General features: G+C 37.4%; 1 protein-coding gene across 1 annotated transcript in view; it reads right to left on the bottom strand.

Annotated features, from left to right (window-relative positions):
* Nucleotides 1-22,161, bottom strand: part of LOC124595300 (xanthine dehydrogenase-like) — a 414,231-nt gene that overhangs the window by 162,184 nt on the left and 229,886 nt on the right. The window contains exons 14-16 of the mRNA XM_047133986.1: nucleotides 5,110-5,208; nucleotides 4,754-4,964; nucleotides 2,068-2,254 (exon numbers count right to left, since the gene is read on the bottom strand). Coding sequence (XP_046989942.1) covers nucleotides 2,068-2,254; nucleotides 4,754-4,964; nucleotides 5,110-5,208 — 497 coding nt within the window. The remainder of the gene's footprint in view (nucleotides 1-2,067; nucleotides 2,255-4,753; nucleotides 4,965-5,109; nucleotides 5,209-22,161) is intronic.

Below are 22,161 nucleotides of genomic sequence, written 5' to 3'. Positions count from 1 at the left end.
GGATTTAGTTTCTTATTGTGTCTTTTATTTAACTGTTCTATGGGATTATAGGTGTATTAATCAACTTTATCTAATATGTAGCCACATAAAAGGCTTGTATATTCCATACACAGCTACGTTGATCTCATTTGATGTAGAAAACACGTACTCCACAATCCTAGTCAAAGAATCAATCTACAATCAGATATTTGTACCACAGGAACAGATAACAGAGATAAGCACACTCCCATACCTTATTACCAACCAAGACTACTCTGAATTCAATAAAGAATTCTACCTACAATTCTTTCCCATTTTGGGAAAGTTAGCAAATATCTTTATGAACAAAATAGATGAAGGAGTATTCCAGAGAATAGTACCAGGAAAATACAATGTATTGTACTGGTGGAGATACATGGATAATATTCTCTGCTTGGCAGATGAACCAGAACATAAGATGGGACAACTACACACAGAGTTAGTTATACACTCTACATAAGAACATAAAGAGCAATTCAAGAAAGGACACTCAGACCAAATGACCTTCCTATATATATCCAGCACAAAGAAAAATAACCAACATTCATTCAGGAAAAACACCGCAACATAGACAATACTATACCAATCATCTGACCTCCCATAGACCCAAAAAGAATCAACTCCCACTTTATGCATGCTCTACAGATTAGGGCTTACAACCCAACAAACACGACTGTAACACGGAGTTGTGTGTAATAATTGAGACAGCAAAAAATAATAGATAACAAGAATCTTTCATTACAAAATTGAATTAGAAAATCCAGGAAAACAGAAAAAATCACTATACAGATCCAGAGACCCACACCACCCACAGTAAGCACATGTGCCAATAGCACCACCATGACACAACAAGGACACAACAGAGAAACTCAACAGAAAAGCTGGTACACATTCACATATGGAAACAAACTGACACATAGAACTGGAATCACCCTCAATAAACAAGGAAAAAAAGTCATACTAAAGCATAACTCTATACAGAAATGTCTAATGAAGAAAGACAACAGTGGCAGTATTATGAAAAGGGTAGTTTGCTAGTCACCATATTGAGGAGACACTGAATAACAGACTGGCACAAAAAAAGACTGTTAAACATCTACATCTACATCCATACTCTGCAAAGCATTGTGAAGCACACGGCAGAGGGTACATGACAGTGTACCATGTGAACTTTCAACCACAATGCCTTGTTCTGAAATAGGCAACACACAGTTTTTCACAGTTTAGCCTCAGAGGCCAGAGACAGTAGTCATGTGTGTCAGTTGTGCTTGCATGAACGTGTCTGTGTTGTCTAGTTCAGAAGTAGGCCTTTCAGCTGTAAACTCACATGCTTAGCATTCTTTTTGTTGTGCCTGTCTACTACTCAACATCTTCTCTATATTGTAAGTAGCAATCTGTCCTTCCCATAATGCTGTCATTAGTCCATCCTGAATTTTTCAGGTTGTTTGAATATGACACTGACAGACCAAAAATCTGACAGTTATCAAATCCACTGTAACACTTTTGATGCTCTTTACTTACATCACACCAGCAGAACTTTTGAAATAAGTTATAAAGAACACACAAAAGTATGTAAATATGGCACCAGCTACTCAACATTTGTGGAACACCTCTCACAAGAAAACCACCACCTTACGACAACAGAATCATATACAAAAATAGTCAGCTTCAGCAATAAGAAACAGCTTGTATGTATTTCACTGCCTGTGTGCTTCCTGAGGCATCAACTGTTAAGAGCCTTTTCAAAATGTTCAAATCTGTGTGAAATCTTATGGGACTTAACTGCTAAGGTCATTAGTCCCCAAGCTTACATACTACTTAACCTAAATTATCCTAAGGACAAACACACACACCCATGCCCAAGGGAGGACTCAAACCTCTGCCGGGATCAACCGCACAGTCCATGACGGCAGCGCCTTAGACTGCTCGGCTAATTCCGCGTGGCTCAGAGCCTTTTCTCAGTATGTATTTTGACATGTGAAAGAGCCAAAACAGAAGATAGTAAATGATTATTGAAGCAGACAGTAAAGCTGACAACTAAAAATTTACCAGTTTTCTGGAACATCAAGTACTCTGGCAACAGCTATTTGAGTCAAGTCCATCCACTGTGTTGAAGGATAGATATCCATTCCATCCTCTATAGGAATACAGACACAGCTTTGTGTTTCCATTGTGAAATGATACTGACTTCCAATATCAAACTGACCTTTCACAACGTGTTTTGTTTTTGACTTTGCTGTAATAAAAATTTATGTACAAATTTAAAAGAAAACAACTTTTTGCCAAAAATAAATGATTAAACCATAATACCTGCTGCATAAGTAAGCTTTCTTGAAATGCTGATATTAAGTTCTAAGATAAATTAACCAAACAACAAATTACAATTAGTTTAATGCACTTTCTTTCATAGAAAGCATTGCCAAATTTAGAAACTTGGGTCATCAGTTACAAAATAATTTAGAAAATTAAATTAGGATAATTGTAAGTTTAGTAGTAAATTGTAGCCTGCTATATAATTATTACATGTAAACTATAGAATAATAGTACATGTTATGTATTGTGTGATGTACTCATATATTAGCTGTATTTCTTGGGATTAAAATTTAAAAAAAGAAATCCGTACAATTATCTAAATCACACACAGCATAAAACTTTAAAATGTGATGACTAGTTTCAGTTAACCAAGCACTCATCTTCAGATCTGAGAATGCCCAAAGAACATAAAACTGCTGCTCAGTCTGTCAATCAGATAATTTCTTTATACAGAGAATAAGAACAGTGCTATCACATTTTCCAGGGGCATTCCTAATGATAACATTGTCTCTGATGAATACTTGCTGTCAGGGACAACATACTGGATTCTATTTTTTAAGAAGTCTTCACAATCTTGGTGCTCAGGTCTTGGCACGTCTGAGCTAAAACTTATATTTTCAAAGACTGGTCCTGGCTGTCTGTCAGCTCTTGACAAAGAAGATAGCAAAGTTTTAACTCTGACATGACATGGCGTGAACACCAAGTGAATTTTATATATGGATGCCATTGTGGAAAACTTCAAAGCCCTGTATGTTTAGGTTTGTGTTGTTGAAAATAAGAGCTCTCAAACATAATGATTAGTCACTATATTAATTTCTAGTTTCTGAATTCTGACAGATGAATACTATCTTATTCATATAACTAAACATATTTAATAAACTCAAACTTATTTAAATCATCAAAGCACTTTTTTCCATTCCTATAGTCTTAAATGAATCAGAACTAACCATTGGTAGCTGAAGGAGGCAGTATCAGGCAGATTAGTTGGCATTACCTACTATCGCTTAAAAATTGTTCGGGCAAACTTCATACTGAAAATAATGCAGGAAAGTGAAACTAATGCTGTATGTTGTTGTTCACTCTTCAATACAAACATTTTCAGCTTATAACATTCCCTGGCCGCACACACACTATTAATAAACTAAAATTTAATTGTACTATATACGCCGCTATGAAGCAATTTGTATATACTGTAATTATTTAACAAAAAATATTATTTAATTTTGTGTAAAGGACATTCGTTATTATTGTAATATTTTCTGTAGTAATATTCTCGATGTATTTATGATTGTAATATTTCTATACTCATAATGTAATTACGAAATGTGTCAATATCTGCGATAACAAAATTGTAAAATACAGCCGCAGATTGCAAAGAGACATTAACAGTTGATAGTCGTATAAATAGGAATACATAGTGTACATTCTTTGTCGTCTTCCTCGAGAGCTGAGAGAGATAGGAACCTGAGACGTAGCATTTTATGAATGGGTAGACTTCATTTGTCTGTATCTAGATTTAGCCGCCATTAGAGGAGAAATTACAAACTAATGTAAGTTGAATTATTGTTGTGGTCTAAATACATTATAATTTTTTCAAAAGTGTGTATTACTAATGTAAATTAGCTTGCCCATGTCATCTATAATATTTCTTTAAAGAATTTTCAGCATTTTTAGCGGTGTTGCTGGGCTGTGCCGCGAACGAACGATTTGCAGCAGTGGCACATTTAAAAAATTGTTCCGCTAAGAAAAATTAACCAAACCCGTAAATCGGGAGCAGATAAAAATTAGCAGTGAATTAAGAAAATGTTTTTCTTTTACAGCGATCCAGAGACTGACGGAATTTATTACTAGTTTCACATTTGTGCATTCATAGGCGGATAGTTAACGTTGAAATTTAACAATTTGTTGGTTCTCTCAAATAACTTAAATGTATAGTGAAGTGTGTTTTATCAATGATAACTAAACGTCGGCTTCGCAATATTTAACCATTTTCTGCTAATAGAGACAGTCTTGTGTTCCATAGCTAACGCCGGGGAGGAATCCAGTAAATATTAAAATAAAAAAACCCACTGCATTTAGAAAATGTGTGCCAAGGCCGAATTATGTAAAAGATATAATTCTCAACTAAATATTCTTAATCAGTTAATATGAATTTATCAGCATGAGTGGGTTGACTAAGTTCACGTAATTTTAAATGTACTTAATTCTGTCTAAATGGATTTTTATTACCACACGTAAATAAGAGGTTCTACAACAAAGTTCGTACTGACAGAAAGAAAGAAAGAAAAAATAACAAAAACAATTTCAAAAAGGTAATATTTGGAAACAAAATCATTTCATTAACTATTTATTTTTTTTTTTTTTTTTAATTTCATTAAAAGCTATATGTACAATATCAAATTATTGTGATCAATGAACTTGCCTTCTGTGTCTGTTGCAGGCCAAGTAGCAACCTCACCAACTCTCTTTTTATCTCCTGACTTGAGGGCATCTCGAAGTGTTACAACAGGTTTTTTTACTCTTTCATACAAAATTTCAACAATTTTGGCTGCTCTGTTGGCCAATTCATGTGATTCAGCAACAATAATACCAACTGGTTGGCCATTGAACTTTATTTCTCCTGAACAGAATACCTTTGACATAAAAAGGCAGTGAATTACATACCAAAATGTAAAAATGAAATATGATAATAAACGTACAATAAGAGCAGCTAATGACTTCACAAACTGACACTATTACATCAACAATTGATTCAGTTTTTTACCCAATATCTATTACCTCTTCATCAATCGTAACAAGGCCACATAATGGTAAAGAGAATGAGTTTTTCCCTGGTATGTCCTTCGAATCATAATATGCTACAACTCCTTCAAGTGCCTGAGAAAAAAAAAAATGTCAGTATAGTCTATTATTATCATGAACTGTGGAAATTTTGCAATTCAACATACAAAATCGAATAAAAATTTTCAAACTTCATTTTATCTTCAAACAATAATCATTTTATTAATTAATGGAACAATTACAATATGTGAGTGGACTACAAATAATGGAATCAGTAAAGACTAATGCTCATCATGTAGAGAAGGCACTGAACAATGGATAGGTACCTAAACAAAAAATTGACACTGTAACTCAGCTTCTGAACTTTCATTCTCTCCAGAGTACAAATCCCCTCCCCCTCCACAAATGAACACACTCCCATAAATACATACTTACACCTACATTAACCCCTAGAAAAAAGGTGAGCATAATTGAGGACAGGATATTTGCTGTGAAAACGGAAGAGCTGGGAAAAAAGAAAGTGTTAGGACTTGAGAGAGAGAAAAGAAGACAAGACAAGAGAAGAGAAGATGACTGTGGAGCAAACAATGTTCACAAAGGTGCACTCAAGTGTGTGTGCCTATTCCTGAGTTTTTTTAGATTAGTGATTAGAATAGGACAAGATGACAGTGTAGATATCATTCTGGATCTATTATCTCAAATGAAACGAGGGCCAGAGAGAACTACGAACCTTCTGCATTGAAAAGCAGGAAATGGGGTTGGTAGAAGAGTGAAATTTGGTGGAGAAAAGGTGCCATCAGAAAACAGTGCATTGTGAGCTCAAAGGATGTATTGGGCTGGCATTTCCCAAGGCAATGAACTGCCAGCAGAATGCTTTGTAGATTCAACAGAGAATGAAATGTCACCTTGTGAAGTATAAGAAGATGTTTAAATAAAACAGTCATCGTTGCAGTGTACAATGAAAGGAAACTCCAGCCTTATATGCCACTTCTGTGCCCTTGCCCCTTTAGTACTCTCTCATCACTCATGTTAATCAGACCTACTGTACAACACTGTCAGGCCACAGTATCAAGAGAAAGAAAGATAGATAGAGACAGAAAGAGAGAGAGAGAGAGAGAGAGAGAGAGAGTCTGTGTGTGTGTTTGTGTGTGTGCACATGGATGTGAGTGAATATCTATTTAAAAATTTGCCATGCAGATTGGAAAGGATTGTCAGTCAAAATTGATTTCATTTTGTTTTTAAATTTGATTTGTTACTGTAGTCTAGTGTTGCCTTTACTTCATCAGGGATGAAATCAAATATTTTTATAACTGTATTTTGTCCCTTTATATGCCAGAATCAAGTTAAGTCATGAATCATGTTACAGTTATCAATGCTAGTTTCAGTTCCAAACTCTCAATGGTTGTTCAGGACAAAGGTTCTAAGGGAGACAATCCACTGTTAAGCCACTGTTAGTAGATCCAGTTCTTCATCTTGTTTTACAGGAGGTTTTAGGATGTATGAGACACATAAACAATGTAGTGTGGTTAAATTAGTACAATCTGATATCGTGAAGGATTATGTCTAAAAATAAGGCAGTCAGTCTTTGAACGTACAAAAAATTTTGTATAGTACAGAATATTAAATAAAAAGAACATTGAAAATATGATAAGAGAACTAAACTCAATGGAATGCTCATGTAAATTGAACACTTCTTTGTTTCTAGACATTGTCCAAAGTATATCAAATAGCAACTGTTCAATCATTTTTATAAGAAAAATATTGATGACACTAAATGTGAACCACTAAACTTTGGTACACTCCAAGACTCAATAAAATATGAATACTGCTTCTTATACCTAAAGACAGATCTATTAAAAGTGGTGAAGTTAAGAAATATATGCAAAACTCAAACAAGTCTACTAAACTGAAACTAAAATAGCCATGTGTAAAGCAGATAATAGTTATATTTTGAAATCTAAAAATAGTTGTCATGCAGCACGGAATGTCATTAAAAAAAAAAAAAAAAAAAAAAAAAACAATACCATTCCCATGGATTTGAATGTATTAAATGAATACTGTGTAAACTGTATAGGCTGTAACCATTCAAGCTGCAGCAACAAGGCACTTGCTTAGACACTTCTACCCAAAGAAGAAAACACAATCACCTTCTCGTGGTCTAAAATTACTCTCCACAAACCTTCATATGGTCTAAAATTGCTCTCCACAACATTAGCAAAACAATCAACAAACTTGGAAATTCTTAAACAGAGGGCTATTATGGAAGGAGTAATTTTGTCATAAAGATGATATCAACTAATATTAAAATGCCATTGCTTTTTCTAGCCAACAGTATTTTGGCAGATGGTACTTTCCCTTAAGCTCTTAATTGAGCAACTCGGTGTCACACAAGACTGTTGTTGTTGATGTTGTGGTCTTCAGTCCTGAGATTGGTTTGATGCAGCTCTCCATGCTACTCTATCCTGTGCAAGTTTCTTCATCTCCCAGTACGTACTGCAGCCTACATCTTTCTGAATCTGCTTAGTGTATTCATCTCTTGGTCTCCCTCTACGATTTTTACCCTCCACGCTGCCCTCCAATACTAAATTGGTGATCCCTTGATGCCTCAGAACATGTCCTACCAACCAATCCCTTCTTCTAGTCAAATTGTGCCAAAAACTCCTCTTCTCACCAATCCTATTCAATACCTCTTCATTAGTTATGGGATCTACCCATATAATCTTCAGCATTCTTCTGTAGCACCACATTTCCATCTTCTATTCTCTTATTGTCCAAAACTATTTTTTGTCCATGTTTCACTTCCATACATGGCTATACTCCATACAAATACTTTCAGAAACGACTTCCTGACACTTAAATCTGTACTTGATATTAAAAAATTCTCTTCTTCAGAAACACTTTCCTCGCCATTGCCAGTCCACATTTTATATCTTCTCTACTTCAACCATCATCAGTTATTTTGCTCCCCAAATAGCAAAACTCCTTTACTACTTTAAGTGTCTCATTTCCTAATCTAATTCCCTCAGCATCACCCGACTTAATTCGACTACATTCCATTATCCTTGTTTTGCTTTTGTTGATGTTCATCTTATATCCTCCTTTCAAGACACTATCTATTCCGTTCAACTGCTCTTCCAAGTCCTTTGCTGTCTCTGACAGAATTACAATGTCATCGGCGAACCTTAAAGTTTTTATTTCCTCTCCATGGATTTTAATACCTACTCCAAATTTTTCTTGTGTTTCCTTTACTGCTTGCTCAATATACAGATTGAATAACATCGGGGAGAGGCTACAACCCTGTCTCACTCCCTTCCCAACCACTGCTTCCCTTTCATGCCCCTCGACTCTTATAACTGACATTTGGTTTCTGTGCAAATTTTAAATAGCCTTTCGCTCTCTGTATTTTACCCCTGCCACCTTTAAAATTTGAAAGAGAGTATTCCAGTCAACATTGTCAAAAGCTTTCTCTAAGTCTACAAATGCTAGAAACGTAGGTTTGCCTTTTCTTAGTCTAGCTTCTAAGATAAGTCATAGGATCAGTATTGCTTCACGTGTTTCCATATTTCTACGGAATCCAAACTGATCTTCTCCGAGGTCAGCTTCTACCAGTTTTTCCATTTGTCTGTAAAGAATTATTTAGCTATCGTATTTTGCAGCCGTGACATATTAATCTGATAGTTCCGTAATTTTCACATCTGTCAACAGCTGCTTTCTTTGGGATTGGAATTATTGTATTCTTCTTGAAGTCTGAGGGTATTTCGCCTGTCTCATACATTTTGCTCACCAGATGGTAGAGTTTTGTCAGGACTGGCTCACCCAAGGCTGTCAGTAGTTCTAATGGAATGTTGTCTACTCCCGGGGCCTTGTTTCAACTTAGGTCTTTCGGTGCTCTGTCAAACTCATCACGCAGTATCATATCTCCCATTTCGTCTTCATCTACATCCTCTGCCATTTCCCTAATATTGCCCTCAAGTACATCACCCTTGTATAGACCCTTCATATACTCCTTCCACCATTCTGCTTTCCCTTCTTTGCTTACAACTGGGTTTCCTTCTGACACAAGACTAAATTAATAAAATTAGCTCACTATGGCATTTGACATAAATCATTAAGTATATTTAGAACCTACCCATCCAACTGGCTGCAGTTAGTACATCCAAATAGTCAGGCATCACAGTTGTTGGAAATAAAACATGGAATACCACAGGGATTGGTTCTTGGGCCTTTTCTCTTCATTGAGTATATAAATGATTTCTCAAGTCACATACCATGTGGGAATGTGCTGTACACTGATGACAACACACTGATAACATCAGGTGGAAACTTACAACATGTTCAAAATTACAATGGAGAAATTATCAAGATGACTTATCACTTATGTCTAGCTAACCAGCTGTACATTAACAAAACAAAAACAGAAGAAGTTCATTTCAATATCAGAGCAATGAAGTCTGAGAATAAGAGTGTGAAATTACTTGGGACTTGTGACCGACAAAATACTATCACACAATGGACACATATATTACTTAAGCAGCAAACTGTCAAGAGTTTTATTTTTGTTACATAAATTAAGACAAAATATCAGTAAGAATATGCTACTTCACTCTTATTATGCCTTCTTCCACTCACATATGCAATATGGAGTACTGTAGTGGGGAAATGCACCAGATTCAGTTTACATTCTTCAATGGCAGAAGAAAGCCGTTAGATGTATTCTAGGCCTGCCTCCCTGAGAGACTTGCAGAAGTCAGTTCAGGACACTTACATAATGACAGTCATCAGCCTTAACATCCATTAACATTCATGCTAAAGAAAATTTAAACAAACTTAGGCTAAGGAATAATATTCATTTGCACAACACAAAAAATAGACATGACATATTTACTGTACTCAAGACTTTCTCACACACACAATAGCCATAAACACATGAGTCTTAAATCCTTCAACAAATTGCCCAAAGTAGCTCACTTGACTCCCTTACACAAGTACAAAAAAGTTTTAGAAAGTTTGCTAAAAGAGTGAGAATTTTATACAGCTGATGAATTCATGGAGAGTGATTTCCAAGAAGTGTGCTTTGGGTAGCTGTAAGTGTCAGTAAAATTGCAAGTAATGACCATACAGTTAGAGCTCTGCATTTATATATGAGGGCCGTTCAGAAAGTAACCTCCGGTTGATTTAAAAAAATACACCAAGTTAAATAAAAATATTTTAATATATACATCTTACAACTACATCTTTGCACTATTTTTCTACATAGTCTCCATAGCGATTGAGGCACTTATTGTATCTCTTCACAAGCTTTGAAATTCCTTCTGCATAAAAATCACCCGCTTGTGCCTGGAGCCAGCCTGTGACCGCATCTTTGAGCTCTTCGTCGTCATCAAACCGCTGTGACCCGAGCCATTTCTTCAAATGCATGAAGAGGTGATAATCACTTGGCGCCAGGTCTGGGCTGTAAGGTGGATGGTTGATAACGTCCCACTTGAAGGACTCAAGAAGGGCCGTTGTTCTGCGAGCAGAGTGAGGACGGGCGTTATCGTGCAAAAAAACGATACCGGAAGTCAGCATACCACGGCGTTTGTTCTGTATAGCCCGTCGTAACTTTTTTATTGTTTCACAGTACACGTCTTGATTAATGGTCGTACCACGTTCCATGAATTCAACCAACAACACCCCTTTGGCATCCCAAAACACCGTTGCCATCAGTTTTCTGGCAGAAAAATCTTGCGAGGCTTTTCTTGGTTTGGTAGGCGAATTTGAATGTGCCCACATCTTTGAATGTTCTTTTGTCTCAGGGTTCACATACTTAATCCAGGTTTCGTCACCGGTCACGATTCTGTTTAACAATGGGTTCTCCTTCGTCCTCATAATGTGACAGAAAGTCTAATGCAGAGGCCATTCTTTGAGTTTTGTGGTGGTCGGTAAGAATTTTGGGCACCCATCGTGCACAGAACTTACGGTAATCCAATCTTGCTGTCACTATCTCATACAAGAGTGTCTTAGAAATCTGTGGAAAACCAGTAGACAACTCCGACATTGAGAAACGTCGATTTTCATGAACTTTTGCATCAACTGCCTGAACGAGTTCGTCAGTCACCAATGATGGTCTACCACTCCTCTCTTCATCATGAACGTTTTCTCGTCCACTTTTAAATAAACGTACCCATTCACGGACAACTCCTTCACTCATAACTCTTGGTGCGTACACGGCACAAAGCTCATGATGAATAGCTGCTGCAGAATATCCTTTGGCTGTAAAAAACCTTATGACAGCACGCACTTCACATTTGGCGGGGTTTTCTATTGCAGCACACATTTCAAACTGCCACAAAAACTAAACTAGCGCAGGTACGACGTTCACTCGACCACGACTTGATGCCGACTGACCTGTTGAGTGCGTGAACGCACAGATGGCGTCGCTACTCCCCCCACAACCCGCACTGTGACCAATCGGAGGTTACTTTCCGAACCGCCCTCGTACATGTATTAAATATATAAGTATCGCTTCAACTAGTCATCAGTAGTCATAAACTGTAAACCTATGCAAATAATATGTATAAGTATGTAACTGATATACAACTGTAATTTAGCATGTATGTATATATGTGTGTTCCAGTAACTATATATTGATGTTAATAAATATATTAGCAACTGACATTGAAATCTTATTGAGGTGTACTTTTATTTACTCATAACACTGATGTATTAATTGTATTAACTGTATTTAACACATTGACAAGGCCAATTCTATCAAAATACACTGAATGGCTGATAATAAACATTCTACTGTAAATTTTGTGTAAAATCCACCATACAGATGAGCGCTCCCTGGAGTAAGTACCTCTCAGCTGAGAAGTGTTTAGCACATCACAAACACGTTTATGTTTCTTAACATGGAAGCAGCTACCTTTCCTCTTTCCAGATGGAAACAATTACTGGATATTGTGAGGATATAGCACTTTTACAGAATTAAATTTGGTAATATTCCAATAATTGTTAAGAGTACCTACATCGCTGTACATAAATGGGTAAGTAAGTCTGTATTAATGATTGTTACATAGTTTAAATAACACAGTGGTACATGATTTCAACATATGGGATATTCTGCATTAGTGCAAATATTTGTTATGTGTTGTATTATGTCTGAGTACTTCTTGGGTGTCGTGTGGTGGTTGGAGATCATCAGCAGACATCCTTACATTACAGAAAGGACAGCGTAGAGCTACCAACACCATACAGACTGCTCAGGGATGCCCTCAAAATCTTACAAGACAAAAGTTGACAGCAAAGAAACAAACAATAATGGACCACATTCCTACTGAAAAGCTTTGTACAATACCACTCAGTGTGAATTAACTCACCACCCAATATTAATGTCTGAAGTCAGATATTTATTCACGGCTGTGTGATCCCATTGTGAAGATTTTTTACAATATTGCCACTTAGAACCTTCTCAATATCCCACTTTAATGGTAAAATTAGAGAGCTACAAAGAGTGTCCCTTGTACTTACTTCGCAACCCATTTTCACAAACAGCACATAGCAAGCTGATGGAAGCAGAGATCTGAGATATTCTGGACAGAGATGATTAGCTTAAATTATATCTACTTTTCATTCCATGAATCCCTAGCATTCTAATGGATGTGTACCTTGTTAGAAGATGAGAATACATAATACATACTTAAATAGGACAAAATATATGCTATTTTACCTTCCATAGATCCCAAATGAAATTATCTGTATGGGTGTGGAATAAGTAAAAAAAACATTAAACATATTTCCACATAAAAGGTAATAAATAAACCTGTCACTAAACATGTAAATGTACAGTATGCAATGTTGCATATGATAATACTTAGGCTATTGTAGGCACACATCATCAAAGTGAAAAATCAGTTTACAACAATTATTTACAGGGGTCACATACTATACTGAAGATGTATAAATGTCAGATTTTAAATAATACACAAAATATTTGAGATTGGTAGTAATGTATACACATCAGTTAACCCTACTAAGCAATTTGTGAGTGGTGTAGAAGGAAGTGGTCATCATTAGGTCCTTTAGGCTCCTCTAAAACTGAACCACACTGAAGCACCAAAGACACTAGTACAGGCATGCATATTCAAATACAGAGATATGGAAACAGGCAGAATATGGCCCTGTGGTTGGCAATGCCTATATAAGAAGAAAAATGTCTGACACAGTTGTTTGGTTGATTACTGCTGCTACAATGGCAGGTTATCAGGATTTAAGTAAGTCTGAACATGGTGTTATAGTTAGCGCATGAGTGATGGGACACAGCATCTCCGAGGTAGCGATGAAGTTGGGATTTTCCCATATGACCATTTCATGAGTGTACCATGAGTATCAGGAATATGGTAAAACATCAAATCTCTGACATCGCTGAGGCTGGAAAAAGTTCCCGCAAGAACAGGACCAATGATGACTGAAGAGAATCATTCAACATGATAGAAGTGCAACCCTTCCGCAAATTGCTGCAGATTTCAATGCTGAGCCGTCAACAAGTGTCATTGTGCGAACCAGTCAATGAAACATCATCAATATGGCTTTCGGAGCTGAAGACCCACTCATGTACCCTTGATGACTGCCTGACAAGTAGCTTTATGCCTTGCCTGGGCCCATCAATACCAACAATGATGGAATGTTTATGACTGGAAGCATGTTGCCTGGTTGGACAAGTCTCGTTTCAAGTTGTATTGAGTGGATAGATGTGTAGGGGTATGGAGACAAACTCAAGAATCCATGGACCCCGCATTCAGCAGGGCACTGTCCAAGCTAGTAGAGGCTCTGTAATGGTGTGGGGTGTGTGTAGCTGGATTGATGTGGGACCCCTGATATGTCTAGGCATGACTCTGACAGGTGATACATATGTAAGCATCCTGTCTAAATACATGCATCCTTTCATGTCCATTGTGCATTCCAATGGACTTGGGCAATTCCAGCAGAACAGTGTGACACCCCTTATGTCCAGAATTGCTACAAAGTGGCTCCAGCAACGCTCTTCTGAGTTTAAACACTTCTGATGACCACCAAACTCCCCAGACATGAACATTATTGAACATATCTGGGATGCCTTGCAACATGCTGTTCAGGAGTGATTTTTAGCCCCTCATAATCTCACAGACTTATGGACAACCCTGCAGGATTCATGGCGTCAGTTCCCTCCTGCACTACTCCAGATATAAGTCGAGTCTATGCCATGTCATGTTGCGGCACTTCTGTGTGTTCATGGTCACCCTACACAGTATTAGGCAGGTATACCAGTTTCTTTGGCCCTTCAGTGTACATTAGTCATTAAACATTTTATGGTTCCTGGAAAGTTATTGAAAATCTGTGTTCCTGAATAATGGACACCTTTTGTACCAAGATAGATAACCTTAGATCTTCGTGAAGATTATTCTTATTTCAAGTACTAATTCCATGAACTGAGCTCTTGGCTTGAAAAAGACACATTTCATTAAGGATATGACAAATTTCATTAAGGATTAAATATATTTGAAAACGGAAGTTAGTATCCTGTAGGAACCATTTACTAATGTTCATGGAAATCTCATTAACCAGTCTTTCCAAGGATTTATATTGCAAGGATTTATATTTGCAATATTTGTAACATCTCCAAACAAAATACACTTAGAATTGGTAATGTTACTGATGAAAGGTCATTGATGTATATGAGAAAAAGTAAGAGCCCTAAGACATAAGTTCATGGAACACTAAATGTAGTCAGTTCACAGTTGGATAATGCCTGATTGCTTAATACAGGGCTCTTTTCTACTGACACCTTTCGCTTCCTATCAGAGATAAACTAAAATAGAAACAGGGAGACATTGTTCAAACTTGCAAAATCTTATAATTTGCATAGTCTTCCACATGAACCCACCAAAATAATACCTACATCCCAGACAGCCTTACATGGAATTCTTGTAAATAAGAAAAGACTTCGTACAACACTTCAAGTGTACAACACAGGATCGAGTGTTCACCTAAAACATTACGAAGGTATTAAGGACTGAAATTTTACCTATGCAATGGAGTATGGACTGATATGAAACTTCTTGGAAGATTAAAACTGTGTGCCTGACCAACTCTCAAACTCAGGCAAGTTCTCTACTGACTGAGCTACCCAAGCACAATTCATGACTCATCCTCACAGCTTTACTTCCACCAGTGCCTCATCTTCTATCTTACAAGCTTTGCAGAAGCTCTTGAGTGCAACTTGCAAGACTAGCACTTCTGGAAGAAAGGATAGCGTGAAGACATGGATTAACCATAGCCGGGGGATGTTTCCAGAATGAAATTCTTTCTCTGCAGTGGAATGAGTACTGATATGAAACTTCCCGGCAAATTATAACTGTGTTCCACACCAAGACTTCAACTTAGGGTCTTTTCCTTTCACAGGTAAAAACTCTACCACCTCTGGAAACATCCCCCATGCTGTGTCTAAGCCATGTCTCAGCAATATCCTTTCTTCCAGAAGTGCTAGTCTACACAAGTTTTAGGAGAGCTTCTGTGAAGTTTGGAATGTAAAAGATGAGGTACTGGTGGAAGGAAAGCTGTGAGGACAGTTCGTGAGTCATGCTTGGCTAACTCAGTTCAAAGAGCACTCGCCTGTGAAAGGCAGAGGTCCTCAGTTCGAGTCTTGGTCTGATACACAGTTTTAATCTGCCAGGAAGTTTTACATCAGGCACACTAAACTGCAAATTCTGGAAGCAGCCCTTAAGTTGTGGCTAAGCCATGTCTTCGCAATATCCTTTTTACCAGGAATGCTAGTACTGCAAGTTTTGCAGGAGAGCTTCTATGAAGCTTGGAAGGCAGGAGATGAGGTTCTGTCAGAAGTAAAGCTGTGAGGATGGGTCAAGAGTTGTGCTTTGGTAGCTCAGTTGGTAGAGCACTTACCCATGAAATTCTCAGTCTGGCACATAGGTTTAATCTGCCAGGAAGTTTCAAACCAACAGACACACCACTACAGAGTTAAAATTTCATACTGGAAACATTCCCCAGGCTGTGGCTAGGCCATGTCTCCACAATATATTTTTCCCAGAAGTGCTAGTCTTCCAAATTTTGCACGAGAGCTTCTGTGAAGTTTGCAATGTAGGGAGAGGAGGTACTAGTGGAACTACAGGTGTGAGGATGAGTCATGAGTAATGCTTGGGTAGCTTAGTCAGGAGAGCACATGTTCACAAAAGGCAAAGGTCCTGAGTTCGTGTCTCAGTCCGGCACACAGTTTTAATTTGCCAGTAAGTTTCAAAGTTATAACACACAGGATAACTCAGACAAACTACAGAGCTTCCTAAGTAAAGAATTAAAAATGGACAGACAATATCCAGTCAATGATGTCAATGAAAAATGTATTGTATTTCTTGTCATAATGGTCCATCATTTCAAAGAGGTATTTCCACAAAAGCAGCACAGTTAAATAACCATAATGGACACAAGAGTTGAATTACAACAGCTATAAAACCCTCCTACAAGAATAATAGAATATTATATAAGTTATGCAAACAAATAATGATTATTCCCATCTTCCCAAATAGTACACAAGTAACACATGTATCATAAGCAAAGTGATAAAGACAATCTAAAAAGAGGTACAATGATGAGTACATTGACAAATTAAACAACAAACTGCAAGTCATGTTGAATATTATAAAAAGGGAAAGAGGGAAAAATAAAGTAATTCATACAAACATAGAAATTAAACACAACACCTAAATGATAAATAATCCTGAAGCTGTGGCGATCACTTTCAAGGAATTTTTTACAAACAAAGCTCCGAATCAGTTAAAAATAGCCCAAACACAAAATATTGGCCAATAAACCAGAAAAATCATATAAGCACAGTCAATATTTCTTACTCCACTCAATAAAGATGAAGTAAATGGCCTCTGGGGGAAAAATTTATTCAGTTTGCATTGATGGAATTCCATCAACTGTCATCAATAATTGTGCACATATTATTGCTGAACTACTAACTAACCTCTGTGACTGCTCTATCCAGGCAGATATCTTCCCAGATTCATTGAAAATCTCAAAATTAATCCCTGTTTAAAAAAAAAGGTGGTAATAAAACACATGAAAAACAAAACAGGCTTATTACACTTTCATCCTGCTCCCCAAAAGTATTTGAAGAATTATGCACATAAAACTGATGGACTTCACTGACAAGAAAGGTATACTGAGTATATTTTAACATGTGTTTAGAAACAAATCTAGAAGGAAGGCTGTATATGACTGCAATTATATGATACTTTTATCTATTAGATAAAGAGCAACTCAGTTAAGACATATTTCTTGATCTGTCTAAGGTTTTTGATGCAGTGGATCATAAAATATTACTGATAAAAATTGTGCAGTATGGAATCAAAGGTCTTGAAACAAATAGATTGCATCATTCTTAAGTAATCACAAACAGAAGGTCAGCATGAAGTATGCTGACAAACAACTCAGTCCAGTAACCAAAATCCTCTCTTGCAGTAAAAATGTTAAGCAAGGTGTGTGACTATGATGTCTGCTATTCCTCCTGTATATCAATGACTTGAGCCTGAATGTTAACATTCACAGAGCCATTATTTTTGGACACTGTACTCCTCAAAGGGAACAGCACAGAGACAGTACAGAAAGCTGTGAACTTGGTTACTGACCAACTCAGCAACTGAGCTACAAATAACAAACTACCCACCAACACTAAAAAGACTGTTTCAATGAACTTCCACACCACACAAAATCTTTTCAGGCATTTTTAACAGCAATTACCCATACAATGAAACCTAACTCTGAATTCAAGTTCCTGAGTTTGTGGTTATGAGATAATCTGAAATGGAATAAACATACTGAACTGCTAAATGCTAGACTAAGTGCTGGCTGCTATGTATTGAGTGTACTGTAAGCATGCACTAACCAGAAAACAGTAATAAGTGCATACCATGCATACATACAGATTCACTTAAGATATGATATTTTGTTCTGGAGATATTCTCCAGCTGCTGTTAGCTCTTTTAGAACTGTGAAGAGAGCCACGAGGATCATTAAAGGTAGCAAAACTAGAGTTGCAAACCCATTTGCAGGAAGCTGGAGATCCTAAAACTGCTTGAGACTGTAAGATTCTTAAAACAACCACATAGTTCCTACTGAATGCAGACTGAAGAAAAGCAGTGAAATTTACAAACATAACACCAGAACAAACTCAAACCTACATTTGTTATATATTAACACACAACTCTTACAAAAGGGTGCATTCCACAAGGGCCTTCGTTCATTCAATGCGATAAGTCCCCATCACATCTAAAATCTACAGAAGACAATACACAATTTTGTACAGCTTCGAAATCTTATTTACTGTGCCATTATTTTTGCTCTACAAAAGAATATCTAGTACATTAAACTTACTAGTTATGTTTAAGTGTAACTCATGGGCTACTCAATGAAGCAAACCTGTTGCAATGTATTGTACGTTAACCATAACCTACCCATTGTAAATGTTAGTATATTTTGCCTGACATCTGTAGTATGCTATGTAATATCAGATCACATGGACCAAATAAAAAAATAAGATATGAACATTTTTGGAGCTTTACCTGTTATAATATAATACTCTAATTTAGTTAAAAAATACTGTGATCTACACTTTGACAGGTCACAAAATATACAGTAGCTTGTAATTTATTGTCTACTGTATTAAGTACATTCTCCCTGTATATGTAAATAGCCTTCTCAATATTGAAACTATTTAGAAATCCAAACTGTGGCTTTCGCAATACATTATTTGTAGTCAGGTGGTTAAGAAGCTAACTGTATGTTACCTTTTCTAAAAGTTATGAGATAAGGGATTAGAAATAGAAGATTCATACTTCTGAGGTGATAAAAATGTGAGTAATCACTCTAAAAACAAAATGAATTTTACATCTGGTAATATTACTGATGAAAAGTAATTGATATTCACAAGAAAAAGTAAGTGTAAAGATTACAATTTGTTGATGCTAAAAATGAAACTGTTCGAAAATCTGTTGTATGTAAGCCTCAACCTACCCATAGTAAAAGTTAGTATATTTTATCCAACATCCGTAGTACACTATGTAAAATGTGATCACATGGAACAAATAAAAAATAAGATATGAACCTTTTTGGAGCTTTACTTGTCAGATACACCTGGATTAGTGTGAAAGATTTCAAAGTATCCTAGAAAACAAAGTTCTATATCACATTCTTACAATAGTACATGGTATCTCTACTTGTCGTCTGCCCCCGGTAGCTGAGTGGTCAGCGCGACAGATTGTCAATCCTAAGGGCCCGGGTTCGATTCCCAGCTGGGTCAGAGATTTTCTCCACTCAGGGACTGGGTGTTGTGTTGTCCTAATCATCATCATATCATCCCCATCGACGCGCAAGTCGCCGAAGTGGTGTCAAATCGAAAGACTTGCACCAGGCGACCAGTCTACCCGACGGGAGGCCCTCGTCACACGACATTTCATTTCATTTTTTCTCCTTGTTACATTGCCAGATCTCACCTTGCTTCTTTCTGTACAAACTTTACATCTCCCCTTAGGCCATTCTAATTTTTGTGATGCAAGAATCAATTTGGGAAAATATCTTCCACTGAGTCTATTTACAGGTGAACTGTTTTGGGTGGAAATTGATTCAACTAGGCCACCTTTGTCCACCAAAGCCTCTGCCAACTCATCAATGAACTCAACAAAAAGTTTATTAGCAGGCCACAACATTTTATAAAAAAAAAACATACAAATTTATGATCATCATCATTAAAAAGTGAAAAAAACTTTCTTCCACTAATTTACTTGTTTACTCTCAAAAGGGTAGTCGGCCATTAGCTGGTAACTGTGGTCCCCAGCACCCTTGTTTTTATTGTCATCCTAAGTACAGTTAGATTTCATCTTCTCTACGATACCTATCTTCATTCTGACATTGACATTAACTGCTGTCATTTTGTGTTTTGTTCTCAAAGTAAGTCTTTCCATTTCACAAATAGCAAATGGTCTCATCTGCAGAAAAGAAGTTCATTTTTTTCAATCTCTTTGCTGTAAAATTTGAAATTTTCCCAGCGAATCAACTGTTCAAAAAGATTTCGGGCTTGCAGCTGGTTGTCGTAAACTTCATTGCACAATATTTCGGCTGGACAACTGCCAACCATCTTCAGGTGAGCCAAACAAGGACTGACGAAGACGTTCTCCGCTCCAGCTTTTATAGTGCGCTGATAGTACTGCTGTGCATGCATTGCAATTGCATCGGAGACAGAAGGGCACACCGCCCAGTGGCAGTGCCCTCGCTGGTGGAACTGTAGTACTCAGCTGCCGTTGGTATTGTTGCTGGTCATAGCTATCTAAGTCCTCTGGCGTCTTCGTCTCAAGCAAATTTCGGAGATGACAAGAATCCATGCTTTATTCAATTGGTAACCACTGTCACGGTTCATTAGATTTCCCGCAATGCGTATTTCAACTGATTCTTTGATAATGGAGTCCCAAAAAGTTGTTGCAGTGGCCAAAATTGAAGTTTTGTCGTACTCCATTGAATGTCCGTTAGAAATAAAATGTTCCGCAACTGCAGACTTACTGGGTTGCAGTAGGTGAGTGCAACGTTGATGTTCTGTACAATGCTCTTATACTGTACGCGTTGTCTGACCTATATAGGCCATACCACATAGACACAGTATTTTGTAAATTCCCGCCTTCCACAGAAACAAATCATCCTTCACCAATCCCAGCAAATCCGAAATCTTAGAAGGCAGATGAAAAACCACTTTCACATTACAATGATTGAGAATCCTTGCTATCTTGAAGGAGATATTTCCGACAAAGGGAAGAAAAGCTAGGCACTTGGCTGGTGCGTCCTCCTCTTTATCCACTTCCCGGTTCCTGGCTCTAGTTGAGAAGGCCCTGTTAATTTGCCGGGTCGAGTACCCATTGTCTCTGAACACCGTCCTCAAATGTGCCAGTTCCTTAAGCAAATTCTCTGCGTACGACACTGTGTGTGCCCTGTGTACAAGGGTTTTAAGTACACTCATGGTCTCGGATGGGTGATGGCAACTTGAAGAATGCAAATACAAATCAGTGTGAGTGGGCAATAGACAGAATGTCCCACAGTGCCGTCACTCTTCCATTTAACCAAAACATCCAGGAATGGAAGGCAGCCATCTTTCTCTAGTTCGATAGTAAATCAAATATTCTCATGGATGGAGTTAAAATGATGAAAAAACTCCATTAACTTTTCTTCTCCGTGGGGCCACACTATGAAAGTGTCATCGACGTATCTCCAAAAAAACAGTTTGTTTACAGACCGCTGATTCAAGTGCTCTCTCCTCAAAGTCCTCCATAAAGAGGTTAGCCACCAAAGGAGACAGAGGGCTGCCCATGGCGACACCGTCAGAGTGTTCAAAATATTCCTGGTTAAACATAAAATAAGTTGAGGGAAGAGTATGTCAAAACAAAGCAGTAATGTCCGATTCAAACTGTTGACCAATTAGAATCAAGGAATCCGCAAGAGGTACTTTTGTGAAAAGGATAACTACATCAAAACTCACTAGAAGATCCAAACTACTTAAATGGAGAGCCCCCAGTCTGTTAATAAAATCAGCAGAGTTCCGTATATGGTGTGGACATTTGCCAACAAATGGTCTCAACAAAGAAGCTAAATGTTTGTCTAAATCATATGTGGGTACATCAATACTACTCACTACAGGCCGTAAAGGCAGACCTTCTCTATGCACTTTAGGAAGACCATACATTCTCGGTGGTATGCTGCCATGTGGTCTTAACCGCTTGATGCACTCTGGAGCTAGCGAGGAAGAGTTCAAAAGTGCACACATATTCCGTTGCACACATGCTGTTGGATCTTGATCAATTCTCCGATACATAGTATCACTAAGTAGACTACACATCTTCTCCAAATACAACCAATGAGGTAACAAAATGCTAGAGTTACTTTTATCAGCCTTAAGTACCATTATTTCCGGATCTTCTCAAGGTTCCGTAGTGCAGCCCTTTCTTCAGTGGTTATATTACTGTGTTGAGGAGG

The sequence above is a fragment of the Schistocerca americana genome, chromosome 2 (assembly GCF_021461395.2).
Source record: "Schistocerca americana isolate TAMUIC-IGC-003095 chromosome 2, iqSchAmer2.1, whole genome shotgun sequence".
NCBI classification, from domain to species: Eukaryota; Metazoa; Arthropoda; class Insecta; order Orthoptera; family Acrididae; genus Schistocerca; species Schistocerca americana.
The sequence above is the reverse complement of the archived record's forward strand: the minus strand, read 5'-3'. Positions and strand labels throughout refer to the sequence as shown.